This window comes from Syngnathus floridae, chromosome 16 (assembly GCF_059516105.1).
Source record: "Syngnathus floridae isolate MCC-2025c chromosome 16, RoL_Sflo_1.0, whole genome shotgun sequence".
In the NCBI taxonomy this organism is placed as follows: Eukaryota; Metazoa; Chordata; class Actinopteri; order Syngnathiformes; family Syngnathidae; genus Syngnathus; species Syngnathus floridae.
In genome coordinates this window covers 7,501-24,584 of record NC_142428.1, presented here as the reverse complement: position 1 = coordinate 24,584, position 17,084 = coordinate 7,501, and the positions used below count along the sequence as shown (strand labels likewise).

Here is a 17,084-nt window from a genome sequence, read left to right as displayed (position 1 = left end):
GCTTCGTAGCAGACGCCCACATTGCTCCAGTTTCGATTACAGCATGGCATTTAACACTTCTAGACCAATTGGGACGTCTTGGGGTGGCAGAAGAAGAGAGGCAAACAGGAGGCTGGGGGGGGTCCAGTTCAGAGAAACTAGGCCTGATCCGAGGGCTGGTTGTGGAAGGCATCCTGCTCTTGACGCTTCATCTTTGAATTGTCTATATTATTTGTACTGTGTCCTCTCTGCATCCATTGCAGTCTTGTCATCCTGTAAGAGGGATCTTCCCATCTATGGTCTCTTCTCAAGGTTTCTCATTTCCCCTACTAGGAGTTTTGAGTTTTTCCTTGCCCTCCTGGGAGTTTAAAATCAGGGGATGTTTGAGAATAATTTCAGTTTTTGCACATGTGGTCCTGAATGCTGTTAGTTACCTAAATGTGGTACAGACAACGAAATGTATTCTTTGTTTGGCATGCTCAAACTTGGCAAATAAAAATTGATTTGATTTGAATTAGTTGTGCCGGAAACGACATCTCGCCGGAAACAACGTCGCGCGGGAATCGACGTCGCGCCGGAAACGACGTCGCTCCGGAATCGACGTCGCTCCGGAAATCACGTCGCTTCATCGCCATTTTGTTTGTTTGTTTTTGCGAATTTGAACTCGACGAGCGAGCTTATGACGGACGAACGGATCGTGTCTTGTTAAAACGACGACTACGGAGTATCCACTAGCAACTACCAACGGCATTTAGTAAGCAGCGAACATGACAGGAGCCAGTAAAGGAAAGAAGTGTATCGAAAGAGACTATGGGACGTCCGGATTGAGGCGGGCACAGACAACCACACTGTTCAGAGCTGTCAACCCCGAACTCTTTATCAAACCCGTAAGAGACGCGTAAGCCCCGCCGATATTGTACGAACATTTCTGTTTGTAACCGAAGAAAACCTTTTCGTTTGCGCTGTTTTAGAATGGCAAGGGCTCGGCCGTTTTGGCGCCAGCCACCACCTCGATCGACATTTACCAGCGCTCGGAATGCACACTGAAAAAAGCAAACTCTTGACTGTGTGCAAAGTTATTAGGCAAGTGCCATGGGCCTGTGGATCGTTTTGCTATTTCATAGCATCGTCCTATTTCATAGCAGAACCATCCGCAGGCTGAAGCAAGTCTCGACGCATGTACTATGGGACGACCATCCTATTTAGTCGCTGGAGCACGCCAGAGCAATGCACAAATATGCTCACAACGACCTGACATCTGAGGCGTGAATATTAGTGCTGAAATATTTTTTACAATTTGGTCTTTATTGTGCACCCTCTCAACCCACTTTCCCCAACAGAATAGACCAATGATGGCTTTTGGACTGGTTACCATCACCTTGTGTGTCGGTTATCTGGGCTACCTCCATGCTATGGGAGAAAACAATCAGCAGCTTTACGAGGCCATCGACAGTGAAGGAGAAAGACTGATGAGAAAGAGAACATCCAAGTGGACGTGAGAAAAGTACTGAAGAGGGAGCAACAGCAATGTGTAAATACTCTTGTTAATTTATACAAACATAGTTGCTCCATTAGAGCAAAGACACAGCAACTGGTAACTGACACATAAGGCGCAGCTCATTAACGTCATGACACATAGATACAAAACATTCAGTAGATAACAAGACATTCAGGTGATAACAGAACAAATGTCTGCTTTATGAGGATATGTTTTTCCTTCTTTTCCCCTCCCTTTTCTTCTATTCCATATTCCTGCTTGTGGACAGTATAAAACCCTCTGATCTGGAGTCTGATGTGGTTGTTTTCATCTGCTGAAGTGCATTGTGCACTGACTCCCGTAAAACAACACAAGATCTTGCAAATAAAAAAACAACTATTACTCCACGTCTTTCTTTTCCTTGCTCGACGACGGACATCTTGAACAAACGCAACAATATGAATTAAACACTGATTGTTTTGAAGGATTAAAAAAAAAAAAAAAGTTGCATTCATAGTCTCATGTACACATGTACACCAGTGTTCCAACCACGTGAACACATTACAGGGGGTACGTGGAAACATTGAGTAATTTATCTCCAAGATGTTAAATAAACATTTTCAGTGATTTCATGGACTATCACTTGTTTTATTTAAAGCATTCAACAAGTTATTTCAGATAAAGCTACAATAATATCTCTTAATGAGAGAGTCTATAAATTGAGAAGTTACAGAGATTTTATAATCCCAAAATTGAAACTACACTGGAAAGTTTTTATGTGTGCCTGTATGCAAAATGAATCTTTGGAATAGTTTAGATACAGAACAATGTCAAAATATACACAAAAATCAACTTTGCCGTTTTAGATAAGCGGGTATTACGCGGAAATTACGTCAGTAGGCGGGGCTTCCGCCAAAATTCAAATCCGTGGCCGCGATGGCTGCGAATGGACGCGAGCGAGATAGCGGATACAAACACGACGATTATCAACAGAAATATCTTTATTTTCTGCTTGCAACTGGACCGTCTAGAGCGTACACGGTAAATACAACTCATTGTTTTTAAAAAGAAGTACTTTTGTAGCCCCGAAAAGCGAGTGAGTGTGGCGGGCGTCGAGCTCGGCGTCTGCTGCCAGCCACAAACGCCGAATTTCGACGATTCTTCCTGGTCAACGGTTATAAATGATTGCGTTGATTTAAAAAGAAAAACTTTATTTAATTCTACTTTTAACTTTGCCGTTTTAGATAAGCGGGTATTACGCGGAAATGACGTCAGTAGGCGGGGCTTCCGCCCAAATTCAAATCCGTGGCCGCGATGGCTGCGAATGGACGCGAGCGAGATAGCGGATACAAACACGACGATTAGCAACAGAAATATCTTTATTTTCTGCTTGCAACTGGACCGTCTAGAGCGTACACGGTAAATACAACTCATTGTTTTTAAAAAGAAGTACTTTTGTAGCCCCGAAAAGCGAGTGAGTGTGGCGGGCGTCGAGCTCGGCGTCTGCTGCCAGCCACAAACGCCGAATTTCGACGATTCTTCCTGGTCAACGGTTATAAATGATTGCGTTGATTTAAAAAGAAAAACTTTATTTAACTCTACTTTTAACTTTGCCGTTTTAAATAAGCGGGTATTACGCGGAAATTACGTCAGTAGGCGGGGCTTCCGCCAAAATTCAAATCCGTGGCCGCGGATGGCTGCGAATGGACGCGAGCGAGATAGCGGATACAAACACGACGATTAGCAACAGAAATATCTTTATTTTCTGCTCGCAACTGGACCGTCTAGAGCGTATACGGTAAATACAACTCATTGTTTTTAAAAAGAAGTACTTTTGTAGCCCCGAAAAGCGAGTGAGTGTGGCGGGCGTCGAGCTCGGCGTCTGCTGCCAGCCACAAACGCCGAATTTCGACGATTCTTCCTGGTCAACGGTTATAAATGATTGCGTTGATTTAAAAAGAAAAACTTTATTTAACTCTACTTTTAACTTTGCCGTTTTAGATAAGCGGGTATTACGCGGAAATGAAGCCAGTAGGCGTGGCTTCCGCCAAAATTCAAATCCGTGGCCGCGGATGGCTGCGAATGGACGCGAGCGAGATAGCGGATACAAACACGACGATTAGCAACAGAAATATCTTTATTTTCTGCTCTCAACTGGACCGCCTAGAGCGTATACGGTAAATACAACTCATTGTGTTTAAAAATAAGTACTATTGTAGTCTCGAAAAAGCGAGTGAGTGGGGGGCCCGTCGTCGAATTCGGCGTCTGCTGTCAGCCATAGACGCCGAATTTCGACGATTCTCCCTGGTCAACGGTTGTAAATTATTGCGTTGATTAAAAATAAAACTTTATTTAATTCTACTTTTAACTTTGCCGTTTTAGATAAACGGGTATTACGTCGCAGTAATGTGCCGTCGAAATGAATAGGGGAAACTCCCGCCAAGATTCAAATCCGTGGGCGCGAAATGGCCGTTAGCGCGACAGCGGATACAAACACGACGTAGTCGCGTTGCCTTATATCTTTGAATGTCTTGAGGGTAAATGTTAATGTTTAATTTCATTCCTTTAGGTTACATGGTGTTTGTTGGCTGTATGTTTTCCACTGTAAGAAGAATGAATATACAGATCAGGTGGAGGCTCGCATCATTGACCAGGCGCTACAATGGTGAGTAGCCCTTCCTTCCTCCATTTATGTTAAACACCTCCTATTTCATGTCTAACAGTAATTGATTTAACACATAACTGTAAGTAAATTGTGTGTGGGCACTGTCAATTTAATGTGTGATTATACTGCCTAATCTGTCACTGAGTATATTGTTGCAAAGTAATATAAGAAATAATCCAAAATTGTAATTCAGAATAGTTTTCAAAAGACGACCATTAGAATTATATACAAATGTGATTACCCTGAACAGAAGTAATTTCTTAAATCACAAATTCTTCTATTCAAAGATTTGGTCAGACTGCTCAAATGATGCCTAACAGTAATTAATGTAACACATAACCATAAGTAAATTGAGTGTGGGCACTCTTAAATTAACAAGTGATTATATTGCCTAATCTCTTACCGAGTATGTTGTTGCAAAGTAATATAAGAAAAGATCCAAAGTAGTAATCTAGTGTTTAATATGTCCTATCAGGGCTCAAGTCAAAATTTGGCACCATCATGTGGTGAAATTTGGAATTGCATCACATTCAATTTTGCCTGGGAACAAACAGATTAAATAAATCGTAGTCTTAAATAAGCCACCCCTTCTCAAACAAGTAAACTCTGCCCATTTTGCGCAGTAGATGTTCTGTTAATACCTAGTATTTAAACAAAGTCATAATTTAAAATACTTTCAACATTCATTCATCCATTAAACCACCGCTAGTCCACTCGCTCTTATTACCAACTCCTATCAATTTAACTAAGCGTTTAATACGTCCTATCAGGTCTCAAGTCAAGATTTGGCACCATACTTTTTTGAAATTTGCAATTGCAGCAAATCCAATTTTGCCAGGGAAGAAAAATAGTCTTACATGTTGCCATTAAATAAATTAAATAAATCTTGCTTGTTCCCACTCCTTTTGAAAAAAGTAGTTTAAAACGAGGGCCCCTCCCTCAACTTTTAACCCGAACGAGCCCTAAGCCCGCACGTCACATTGTGTTGCATCTGCGAATGTTGCTTGAAGCCAAATGTTAAAGTTTTCTTTCATTCCATTAGGTTTCACGGTGTTGGTCGGCTGTACGTTTTCCACCGTCAGAAGAATGAAAATACAAATCAGTTGGAGGCTCGCATCATTGACCAGTCGCTACAATGGTGAGTACCCATTTCTTCCTCCATTTATGTTAAACACCTCCTATTTTATGTTTAACAGTAATTGATTTAACACATAACCATAAGTAAATTGAGTGTGGGCACGCTCAAGTTAACATATGCGATTATACTGCCTAATCTCTCACCGAGTATATTGTTGCAAAGTAATATAAGAAAAGATCCAAAGTTGTAATTCAGAATAGTTTTCAAAAGAAGGCCATTAGAATTATATACAAATGTGATTACCCTAAACTTAAAAACAAACTATTTGTTAAATCACAAAGTCTTCAATTCAAAGATTTGGTTAGATTATCACACTCCTCAAAGTGAAGCAAAAGTGTTTACCTAAAAAATATTCAAAAGCATATTCAAACTATGTCTAATTCAGAACATTCATGTTGCCCCCCTCGGTATTATTATCATTTTTTATCACTTCAACTAAGTGTTTAATATGTCCTATCAGGTCTCAAGTCAAAATTTGGCACCATCATGTGGTGTAATTTGGAATTGCAGCACATCCAATTTTGCCTGGGAATAAACAGATTAAACAAGTCTTACTTCTTGCCAATCCTTCCCAATTTTGTCAGGGAACAAAAATAGATTAAATAAACTAAATAAGTTTTACTTCTTCCCATTAAATGAGTTTAATACGTCCTATCAGGTCTCAAGTCAAGATTTGGCACCGTACTTTGTTGAAATTTGCAATTGCAGCAAATCCTATTTTGCCTGGGAACCAAAATAGATGAAACAAATAAATTAAGCCATTAAATAAATTAAATAAGTCTTGCTTGTTCGCACTCCTTTTCGAAAAAGTAGTTTAAAACGAGGGCCCTTCCCTCAACCTTTAACCCTAACGAGCCCTAACCCCGCACGTCACATTGTGTTGTATATGCGAATGTTGGTTGAGGCCAAATGTTAAAGTTTTCTTTCATTCCTTTAGGTTCCTCGGTGTTGGTTGGCTGTACGTTTCCCACCGTCAGAAGAATGAATATACAAATCAGTTGGAGGCTCGCATCATTGACCAGGAGCCACAATGGTGAGTACCCATTTCTTCCTCCATTTATGTTAAACACCTCCTATTTCATGTTTAACAGTAGTTGATTTAACACTTAACCATAAGTAAATTGAGTGTGGGCACTCTCAAGTTAACATATGCGATTATACTGCCTAATCTGTCACCGAGTATATTGTTGCAAAGTAATATGAGAAAAGATCCAAAGTTGTAATTCAGAATAGTTTTCAAAAGACGACCATTAGAATTATATACAAATCTGATTACCCTGAACAGAAGTAATTTCTTAAATCACAAATTCTTCTATTCAAAGATTTGGTCAGACTGCTCAAATGATGCCTAACAGTAATTAATGTAACACATAACCATAAGTAAATTGAGTGTGGGCACTCTCTAGTTAACATATGTGATTATACTGCCTAATCTCTTACCGAGTATGTTGTTGAAAAGTAATATAAGAAAAGATCCAAAGTAGTAATCCAGTGTTTAATATCTCCTATCAGGGCTCAAGTCAAAATTTGGCACCATCATGTGGTGAAATTTGGAATTGCATCACATCCAATTTTGCCTGGGAACAAACAGATTAAATAAATCGTAGTCTTAAATAAGACACCCCTTCTCAAACAAGTAAACTCTGCCCATTTTGCGCAGTAGATGTTCTGTTAATACCTAGTATTTAAACAAAGTCATAATTTAAATTACTTTCAACATTCATTCATCCATTCAACCACCGCTAGTCCACTCGCTCTTATTACCAACTCCTGTCAATGTAACTAAGCGTTTAATACGTCCTATCAGGTCTCAAGTCAAGATTTGGCACTGTACTTTCTTGAAATTGGCAATTGCAGCAAATCCAATTTTGCCAGGGAAGAAAAATAGTCTTACATATTGCCATTAAATAAATTAAATAAGTCTTGCTTGTTCCCACTCCTTTTGAAAAAAGTAGTTTAAAACGAGGGCCCCTCCCTCAACCTTTAACCTGAACGAGCCCTAAACCCGCACGTCACATTGTGTTGCATCTGCGAATGTTGCTTGAAGCCAAATGTTAAAGTTTTCTTCCATTCCTTTAGGTTCCATGGTGTTGGTTGTTTTCCACTGTAAGAAGGATAAAAGTCCAACGGTTTGATGTTGGCGAAGACGTCTCCGGTGAGTCCTTCCTTCCTTTTTATTCATGGGAAGTCACAGACAACAATAGATAAAGTAACACATTGTTAGAGGTAACTACATTTGTCTTAAATTGGATAGATTACTTCTTCCCACACCATTTCAAACAAGTACACTGGCCATATTGTGTTTATACCTAGTATTTATACAGTCATAATTTAAATGAACAAATAAGATTCATTCACTCACCCACTCACTCATTCATTCATTCAGAAGATCCAAAGTTGTGTGTGCTGTGTAATTGAGAATAGATCTCATGTTACTCCACTTGCTCATATGACCAACTTCTATCAAATTAGCTATTAATACGTCCCATCAGGTTTCAAGTCAATATTTGGGACCGTAATTTGTCGAAATATGCAATTGCAGCAAATCCAATTTTGCCTCGGAAGCAAACATATATTAAACAAACTAAATAAGTCTTCTTCCCATTTAAATAAATGAAATAAGTCTTTTCTTCCTAGTCCTTTTTAAACAAGTAAACTGGCCATTTTTTGCAGTCGTGTTTGTGTTCATACTTAATATTTATCCAAAATCATAATTGAAATGACTTCATTCATTCATTTTTGAAAATTGGAATTCCACCAAATCCATTTTTCCCATTAAACAAGTTTTACTTCTTCCGTTTAAATAAATGAAATAAGTCTTACTTCCCACTCTTTTTCAAACAAGTAAACTGCCCATTTTGTGTACTATATTTTCTGTTTATACCTAGTATTTATACAAAATCATAATGAAAATGATTTAATTAACAATTAAGTTAATGAACTTATTCAAAAGAGTTTTTAATATGTCCTATTAAGTATAATGAGATTTGTCACCATCCTTAGGTATAATTTGGATTTGCAGCAAATCAAACAGACAAACGCATTGGCCAAGTTATTTTATAAGAGCATGTGGGGTGATGTGATGTCTTTTGTGGGATGATGTTTTGCATTTGTGATGTCATACTCTGTTTTTTATGATGTCATATTTTTGGTTCGTTAGGTGCTAGAGGCTAGGTGCTAGAGGCTAGGTGCTAGAGGCTAGGTGCTAGAGGCTAGGTGCTAGAGGCTAAGGTCTAGGTGCTAAGGTCTAGGTGCTAAGGTCTAGGTGCTAGAGGCTAGAGGTTAGGTGCTAGAAGCTAGGTGCTAGTGGGTAATGTGGTTAGGTGCTAAGGTCTAATGTGGTTTGGTGCTAAGGTCTAACGTGGTTTGGTGATAAGGTCTACTGTGGTTTGGTGTTAAGGTCTAATGTGGTTTGGTGCTAAGGTCTAATGTGGTTTGGTGCTGAGGTCTAATGTGGTTGGGTGCTAAGGTCTAATTGTGCTAGGTGCTTAAGGTCTAATTGTTCTAGGTGCTAATGGTCTATGTGCTATGTGCTCATGGTTTAATGTGCTATGTGCTCATGGCCTAATGTGCTATGTGCTCATGGCCTAATGTGCTATGTGTTCATGGTTGAATGTGCTATGTGCTCATGGCCTAATGTGCTATGTGCTCATGGTTTAATGTGCTATGTGCTCATGGCCTAATGTGCTATGTGCTCATGGTTTGATGTGCTATGTGCTCATGGCCTAATGTGCTATGTGCTCATGGTCTAATGTGCTATGGTCTAATGTGCTATGTGCTCATGGCCTAATGTGCTATGTGCTCATGGTATAATGTGCTATGGTCTAATGTACTATGTGCTAATGGTTTAATGTGCTATGTGTTAATGGTTAAATGGGCTAATGTGTTAATGGTCTAATGTGCTAATGGTCTAATGTGCTAATGGTCTAATGTGCTAATGGTCTAATGTTCTAATGTGCTAATGGTTTAATGTGCTAATGGTCTAATGTGCTAATGGTTTAATGTGCTAATGGTCTAATGTGCTAATGGTCTAATGTGCTAATGGTTTAATGTGCTAATGGTCTAATGTGCTAATGGTCTAATGGTCTAATGTGCTAATGGTCTAATGTGCTAATGGTCTAATGTGCTAATGGTCTAATGTGCTAATGGTCTAATGTGCTAATGGTCTAATGTGCTAATGGTCTAATGTGCTAATGGTCTAATGTGCTAATGGTCTAATGTGCTAATGGTCTAATGTGCTAATGTGCTATTGGTGTAATGTGCTATTGATCTAATGTGCTATTGATCTAATGTGCTATTGGTGTAATGTGCTATTGGTGTAATGTGCTATTGGTGTAATGTGCTATTGGTGTAATGTGCTATTGGTGTAATGTGCTATTGGTGTAATGTGCTATTGGTGTAATGTGCTATTGGTGTAATGTGCTATTGGTGTAATGTGCTATTGGTTTTATGTGCTAATGGTTTAATGTGCTATGTGCTTATGGTTTAATGTGCTATGTGCTATTGGTTTAATGTGCTATGTGCTATTGGTTTAATGTGCTATGTGCTAATGGTTTAATGTGCTATGTGCTATTGGTTTTATGTGCTTAGGGTTTAATGTGCTTAGTGCTTAGGGTTTAATGTGCTTAGTGCTTAGGGTTTAATGTGCTTAGTGCTTAGGGTTTAATGTGATTAGGTCTTTATGTGCTTTGTGCTTAAGGTTTTATGTGCTTTGTGCTTAAGGTTTTATGTGCTTTGTGCTTAAGGTTTTATGTGCTGGTTAGGGTTCTTGTTGCTCTTGCTGTGCTTAGGGTTAGGCTTGCTGTGCTTAGGTTTAGGCTTGCTCTTGCTGTGCTTAAGGTTGTTGTTAAAGTTTGTTGTTAGGGGTCTTGTTAGGTTTCTTGTTGGGTTTCTTGTTAGGTTTTTTGTTAGGGTTGCTGTGCTGAGGCTTAGGGTTAGGCTTGCTCTTGCTGTGGTTAGGGTTAGGGTTAGGGTTAGGGTTTGTGTTAGGCTCAGGCTGGCTTTTGCTGTGCTGAGGCTTAGGGTTAGGCTTGCTCTTGCTGTGGTTAGGGTTAGGGTTAGGGTTAGGGTTTGTGTTAGGCTCAGGCTGGCTTTTGCTGTGCTGAGGCTTAGGGTTAGGCTTGCTCTTGCTGTGGTTAGGGTTAGGGTTAGGGTTAGGGTTTGTGTTAGGCTCAGGCTGGCTTTTGCTGTGCTGAGGCTTAGGGTTAGGCTTGCTCTTGCTGTGGTTAGGGTTAGGGTTAGGGTTAGGGTTTGTGTTAGGCTCAGGCTGGCTTTTGCTGTGCTGAGGCTTAGGGTTAGGCTTGCTCTTGCTGTGGTTAGGGTTAGGGTTAGGGTTAGGGTTAGGGTTTGTGTTAGGCTCAGGCTGGCTTTTGCTGTGCTGAGGCTTAGGGTTAGGCTTGCTCTTGCTGTGGTTAGGGTTAGGGTTAGGGTTAGGGTTTGTGTTAGGCTCAGGCTGGCTTTTGCTGTGCTGAGGCTTAGGGTTAGGCTTGCTCTTGCTGTGGTTAGGGTTAGGGTTAGGGTTAGGGTTTGTGTTAGGCTCAGGCTGGCTTTTGCTGTGCTGAGGCTTAGGGTTAGGCTTGCTCTTGCTGTGGTTAGGGTTAGGGTTAGGGTTAGGGTTTGTGTTAGGCTCAGGCTGGCTTTTGCTGTGCTGAGGCTTAGGGTTAGGCTTGCTCTTGCTGTGGTTAGGGTTAGGGTTAGGGTTTGTGTTAGGCTCAGGCTGGCTTTTGCTGTGCTGAGGCTTAGGGTTAGGCTTGCTCTTGCTGTGGTTAGGGTTAGGGTTAGGGTTTGTGTTAGGCTCAGGCTGGCTTTTGCTGTGCTGAGGCTTAGGGTTAGGCTTGCTCTTGCTGTGGTTAGGGTTAGGGTTAGGGTTAGGGTTTGTGTTAGGCTCAGGCTGGCTTTTGCTGTGCTGAGGCTTAGGGTTAGGCTTGCTCTTGCTGTGGTTAGGGTTAGGGTTAGGGTTAGGGTTTGTGTTAGGCTCAGGCTGGCTTTTGCTGTGCTGAGGCTTAGGGTTAGGCTTGCTCTTGCTGTGGTTAGGGTTAGGGTTAGGGTTTGTGTTAGGCTCAGGCTGGCTTTTGCTGTGCTGAGGCTTAGGGTTAGGCTTGCTCTTGCTGTGGTTAGGGTTAGGGTTAGGGTTTGTGTTAGGCTCAGGCTGGCTTTTGCTGTGCTGAGGCTTAGGGTTAGGCTTGCTCTTGCTGTGGTTAGGGTTAGGGTTAGGGTTAGGGTTTGTGTTAGGCTCAGGCTGGCTTTTGCTGTGCTGAGGCTTAGGGTTAGGCTTGCTCTTGCTGTGGTTAGGGTTAGGGTTAGGGTTTGTGTTAGGCTCAGGCTGGCTTTTGCTGTGCTGAGGCTTAGGGTTAGGCTTGCTCTTGCTGTGGTTAGGGTTAGGGTTAGGGTTAGGGTTTGTGTTAGGCTCAGGCTGGCTTTTGCTGTGCTGAGGCTTAGGGTTAGGCTTGCTCTTGCTGTGGTTAGGGTTAGGGTTAGGGTTAGGGTTTGTGTTAGGCTCAGGCTGGCTTTTGCTGTGCTGAGGCTTAGGGTTAGGCTTGCTCTTGCTGTGGTTAGGGTTAGGGTTAGGGTTAGGGTTTGTGTTAGGCTCAGGCTGGCTTTTGCTGTGCTGAGGCTTAGGGTTAGGCTTGCTCTTGCTGTGGTTAGGGTTAGGGTTAGGGTTAGGGTTTGTGTTAGGCTCAGGCTGGCTTTTGCTGTGCTGAGGCTTAGGGTTAGGCTTGCTCTTGCTGTGGTTAGGGTTAGGGTTAGGGTTTGTGTTAGGCTCAGGCTGGCTTTTGCTGTGCTGAGGCTTAGGGTTAGGCTTGCTCTTGCTGTGGTTAGGGTTAGGGTTAGGGTTAGGGTTTGTGTTAGGCTCAGGCTGGCTTTTGCTGTGCTGAGGCTTAGGGTTAGGCTTGCTCTTGCTGTGGTTAGGGTTAGGGTTAGGGTTAGGGTTTGTGTTAGGCTCAGGCTGGCTTTTGCTGTGCTGAGGCTTAGGGTTAGGCTTGCTCTTGCTGTGGTTAGGGTTAGGGTTAGGGTTAGGGTTTGTGTTAGGCTCAGGCTGGCTTTTGCTGTGCTGAGGCTTAGGGTTAGGCTTGCTCTTGCTGTGGTTAGGGTTAGGGTTAGGGTTAGGGTTTGTGTTAGGCTCAGGCTGGCTTTTGCTGTGCTGAGGCTTAGGGTTAGGCTTGCTCTTGCTGTGGTTAGGGTTAGGGTTAGGGTTAGGGTTTGTGTTAGGCTCAGGCTGGCTTTTGCTGTGCTGAGGCTTAGGGTTAGGCTTGCTCTTGCTGTGGTTAGGGTTAGGGTTAGGGTTAGGGTTTGTGTTAGGCTCAGGCTGGCTTTTGCTGTGCTGAGGCTTAGGGTTAGGCTTGCTCTTGCTGTGGTTAGGGTTAGGGTTAGGGTTTGTGTTAGGCTCAGGCTGGCTTTTGCTGTGCTGAGGCTTAGGGTTAGGCTTGCTCTTGCTGTGGTTAGGGTTAGGGTTAGGGTTAGGGTTTGTGTTAGGCTCAGGCTGGCTTTTGCTGTGCTGAGGCTTAGGGTTAGGCTTGCTCTTGCTGTGGTTAGGGTTAGGGTTAGGGTTAGGGTTTGTGTTAGGCTCAGGCTGGCTTTTGCTGTGCTGAGGCTTAGGGTTAGGCTTGCTCTTGCTGTGGTTAGGGTTAGGGTTAGGGTTAGGGTTTGTGTTAGGCTCAGGCTGGCTTTTGCTGTGCTGAGGCTTAGGGTTAGGCTTGCTCTTGCTGTGGTTAGGGTTAGGGTTAGGGTTAGGGTTTGTGTTAGGCTCAGGCTGGCTTTTGCTGTGCTGAGGCTTAGGGTTAGGCTTGCTCTTGCTGTGGTTAGGGTTAGGGTTAGGGTTAGGGTTTGTGTTAGGCTCAGGCTGGCTTTTGCTGTGCTGAGGCTTAGGGTTAGGCTTGCTCTTGCTGTGGTTAGGGTTAGGGTTAGGGTTAGGGTTTGTGTTAGGCTCAGGCTGGCTTTTGCTGTGCTGAGGCTTAGGGTTAGGCTTGCTCTTGCTGTGGTTAGGGTTAGGGTTAGGGTTAGGGTTTGTGTTAGGCTCAGGCTGGCTTTTGCTGTGCTGAGGCTTAGGGTTAGGCTTGCTCTTGCTGTGGTTAGGGTTAGGGTTAGGGTTAGGGTTTGTGTTAGGCTCAGGCTGGCTTTTGCTGTGCTGAGGCTTAGGGTTAGGCTTGCTCTTGCTGTGGTTAGGGTTAGGGTTAGGGTTTGTGTTAGGCTCAGGCTGGCTTTTGCTGTGCTGAGGCTTAGGGTTAGGCTTGCTCTTGCTGTGGTTAGGGTTAGGGTTAGGGTTTGTGTTAGGCTCAGGCTGGCTTTTGCTGTGCTGAGGCTTAGGGTTAGGCTTGCTCTTGCTGTGGTTAGGGTTAGGGTTAGGGTTAGGGTTTGTGTTAGGCTCAGGCTGGCTTTTGCTGTGCTGAGGCTTAGGGTTAGGCTTGCTCTTGCTGTGGTTAGGGTTAGGGTTAGGGTTTGTGTTAGGCTCAGGCTGGCTTTTGCTGTGCTGAGGCTTAGGGTTAGGCTTGCTCTTGCTGTGGTTAGGGTTAGGGTTAGGGTTAGGGTTTGTGTTAGGCTCAGGCTGGCTTTTGCTGTGCTGAGGCTTAGGGTTAGGCTTGCTCTTGCTGTGGTTAGGGTTAGGGTTAGGGTTAGGGTTTGTGTTAGGCTCAGGCTGGCTTTTGCTGTGCTGAGGCTTAGGGTTAGGCTTGCTCTTGCTGTGGTTAGGGTTAGGGTTAGGGTTTGTGTTAGGCTCAGGCTGGCTTTTGCTGTGCTGAGGCTTAGGGTTAGGCTTGCTCTTGCTGTGGTTAGGGTTAGGGTTAGGGTTAGGGTTTGTGTTAGGCTCAGGCTGGCTTTTGCTGTGCTGAGGCTTAGGGTTAGGCTTGCTCTTGCTGTGGTTAGGGTTAGGGTTAGGGTTAGGGTTTGTGTTAGGCTCAGGCTGGCTTTTGCTGTGCTGAGGCTTAGGGTTAGGCTTGCTCTTGCTGTGGTTAGGGTTAGGGTTAGGGTTAGGGTTTGTGTTAGGCTCAGGCTGGCTTTTGCTGTGCTGAGGCTTAGGGTTAGGCTTGCTCTTGCTGTGGTTAGGGTTAGGGTTAGGGTTAGGGTTTGTGTTAGGCTCAGGCTGGCTTTTGCTGTGCTGAGGCTTAGGGTTAGGCTTGCTCTTGCTGTGGTTAGGGTTAGGGTTAGGGTTAGGGTTTGTGTTAGGCTCAGGCTGGCTTTTGCTGTGCTGAGGCTTAGGGTTAGGCTTGCTCTTGCTGTGGTTAGGGTTAGGGTTAGGGTTTGTGTTAGGCTCAGGCTGGCTTTTGCTGTGCTGAGGCTTAGGGTTAGGCTTGCTCTTGCTGTGGTTAGGGTTAGGGTTAGGGTTTGTGTTAGGCTCAGGCTGGCTTTTGCTGTGCTGAGGCTTAGGGTTAGGCTTGCTCTTGCTGTGGTTAGGGTTAGGGTTAGGGTTAGGGTTTGTGTTAGGCTCAGGCTGGCTTTTGCTGTGCTGAGGCTTAGGGTTAGGCTTGCTCTTGCTGTGGTTAGGGTTAGGGTTAGGGTTAGGGTTTGTGTTAGGCTCAGGCTGGCTTTTGCTGTGCTGAGGCTTAGGGTTAGGCTTGCTCTTGCTGTGGTTAGGGTTAGGGTTAGGGTTTGTGTTAGGCTCAGGCTGGCTTTTGCTGTGCTGAGGCTTAGGGTTAGGCTTGCTCTTGCTGTGGTTAGGGTTAGGGTTAGGGTTAGGGTTTGTGTTAGGCTCAGGCTGGCTTTTGCTGTGCTGAGGCTTAGGGTTAGGCTTGCTCTTGCTGTGGTTAGGGTAGGTTAGGGTTAGGGTTTGTGTTAGGCTCAGGCTGGCTTTTGCTGTGCTGAGGCTTAGGGTTAGGCTTGCTCTTGCTGTGGTTAGGGTTAGGGTTAGGGTTAGGGTTTGTGTTAGGCTCAGGCTGGCTTTTGCTGTGCTGAGGCTTAGGGTTAGGCTTGCTCTTGCTGTGGTTAGGGTTAGGGTTAGGGTTAGGGTTTGTGTTAGGCTCAGGCTGGCTTTTGCTGTGCTGAGGCTTAGGGTTAGGCTTGCTCTTGCTGTGGTTAGGGTTAGGGTTAGGGTTAGGGTTTGTGTTAGGCTCAGGCTGGCTTTTGCTGTGCTGAGGCTTAGGGTTAGGCTTGCTCTTGCTGTGGTTAGGGTTTAGGGTTAGGGGTTTGTGTTAGGCTCAGGCTGGCTTTTGCTGTGCTGAGGCTTAGGGTTAGGCTTGCTCTTGCTGTGGTTAGGGTTAGGGTTAGGGTTAGGGTTTGTGTTAGGCTCAGGCTGGCTTTTGCTGTGCTGAGGCTTAGGGTTAGGCTTGCTCTTGCTGTGGTTAGGGTTAGGGTTAGGGTTAGGGTTTTGTGTTAGGCTCAGGCTGGCTTTTGCTGTGCTGAGGCTTAGGGTTAGGCTTGCTCTTGCTGTGGTTAGGGTTAGGTTAGGGTTAGGGTTTGTGTTAGGCTCAGGCTGGCTTTTGCTGTGCTGAGGCTTAGGGTTAGGCTTGCTCTTGCTGTGGTTAGGGTTAGGGTTAGGGTTAGGGTTTGTGTTAGGCTCAGGGCTGGCTTTTGCTGTGCTGAGGCTTAGGGTTAGGCTTGCTCTTGCTGTGGTTAGGGTTAGGGTTAGGGTTAGGGTTTGTGTTAGGCTCAGGCTGGCTTTTGCTGTGCTGAGGCTTAGGGTTAGGCTTGCTCTTGCTGTGGTTAGGGTTAGGGTTAGGGTTAGGGTTTGTGTTAGGCTCAGGCTGGCTTTTGCTGTGCTGAGGCTTAGGGTTAGGCTTGCTCTTGCTGTGGTTAGGGTTAGGGTTAGGGTTAGGGTTTGTGTTAGGCTCAGGCTGGCTTTTGCTGTGCTGAGGCTTAGGGTTAGGCTTGCTCTTGCTGTGGTTAGGGTTAGGGGTTAGGGTTAGGGTTTGTGTTAGGCTCAGGCTGGCTTTTGCTGTGCTGAGGCTTAGGGTTAGGCTTGCTCTTGCTGTGGTTAGGGTTAGGGTTAGGGTTAGGGTTTGTGTTAGGCTCAGGCTGGCTTTTGCTGTGCTGAGGCTTAGGGTTAGGCTTGCTCTTGCTGTGGTTAGGGTTAGGGTTAGGGTTAGGGTTTGTGTTAGGCTCAGGCTGGCTTTTGCTGTGCTGAGGCTTAGGGTTAGGCTTGCTCTTGCTGTGGTTAGGGTTAGGGTTAGGGTTAGGGTTTGTGTTAGGCTCAGGGCTGGCTTTTGCTGTGCTGAGGCTTAGGGTTAGGCTTGCTCTTGCTGTGGTTAGGGTTAGGGTTAGGGTTAGGGTTTGTGTTAGGCTCAGGCTGGCTTTTGCTGTGCTGAGGGCTTAGGGTTAGGCTTGCTCTTGCTGTGGTTAGGGTTAGGGTTAGGGTTAGGGTTTGTGTTAGGCTCAGGCTGGCTTTTGCTGTGCTGAGGCTTAGGGTTAGGCTTGCTCTTGCTGTGGTTAGGGTTAGGGTTAGGGTTAGGGTTTGTGTTAGGCTCAGGCTGGCTTTTGCTGTGCTGAGGCTTAGGGTTAGGCTTGCTCTTGCTGTGGTTAGGGTTAGGGTTAGGGTTAGGGTTTGTGTTAGGCTCAGGCTGGCTTTTGCTGTGCTGAGGCTTAGGGTTAGGCTTGCTCTTGCTGTGGTTAGGGTTAGGGTTAGGGTTTGTGTTAGGCTCAGGCTGGCTTTTGCTGTGCTGAGGCTTAGGGTTAGGCTTGCTCTTGCTGTGGTTAGGGTTAGGGTTAGGGTTAGGGTTTGTGGTTAGGCTCAGGCTGGCTTTTGCTGTGCTGAGGCTTAGGGTTAGGCTTGCTCTTGCTGTGGTTAGGGTTAGGGTTAGGGTTAGGGTTTGTGTTAGGCTCAGGCTGGCTTTTGCTGTGCTGAGGCTTAGGGTTAGGCTTGCTCTTGCTGTGGTTAGGGTTAGGGTTAGGGTTAGGGT

The 17,084-nt window shown here is 44.5% G+C and overlaps 1 protein-coding gene and 1 long non-coding RNA gene across 6 annotated transcripts; both read left to right on the top strand.

Annotated features, from left to right (window-relative positions):
* Positions 1 to 598: 598 nt before the first annotated feature.
* smim8 (small integral membrane protein 8) lies at positions 599 to 1,863 on the top strand. 2 transcript variants are annotated; one of them, XM_088401151.1, is made up of 3 exons: positions 599 to 866; positions 1,320 to 1,510; positions 1,746 to 1,863. In XM_088401151.1, exons 1-2 carry the CDS (start codon positions 747 to 749, stop codon positions 1,476 to 1,478), a joined length of 279 nt encoding a protein of 92 aa, XP_088257277.1. In that variant the 5' UTR covers positions 599 to 746; the 3' UTR covers positions 1,479 to 1,510; positions 1,746 to 1,863. The 2 variants fall into 2 exon arrangements, with proteins under 2 accessions (XP_088257277.1, XP_088257276.1); XM_088401150.1 differs by having other exon boundaries at positions 1,320 to 1,863.
* A 547-nt stretch (positions 1,864 to 2,410) lies between these two features.
* Positions 2,411 to 10,294, top strand: LOC148384723 (uncharacterized). 4 transcript variants are annotated; one of them, XR_015853107.1, is made up of 5 exons: positions 2,411 to 2,497; positions 4,026 to 4,121; positions 5,164 to 5,259; positions 6,197 to 6,292; positions 7,339 to 10,294. It is a non-coding gene; the product is annotated as an uncharacterized LOC148384723 (long non-coding RNA). The 4 variants fall into 4 exon arrangements; XR_015853106.1 differs by lacking the exon at positions 2,411 to 2,497 and adding an exon at positions 2,756 to 2,875; XR_015853105.1 differs by lacking the exon at positions 2,411 to 2,497 and adding an exon at positions 3,094 to 3,254.
* Positions 10,295 to 17,084: the final 6,790 nt, after the last annotated feature.

Excerpts from the sequence above, each read along its gene's own strand:
- smim8 (XM_088401151.1), top strand. The coding sequence starts at position 747 with ATGACAGGAGCCAGTAAAGGAAAGAAGTGTATCGAAAGAGACTATGGG. Across the intron at positions 867-1,319 it reads CCGAACTCTTTATCAAACCC|AATAGACCAATGATGGCTTT; the intron begins GTAAGAGACGCG and ends TTTCCCCAACAG.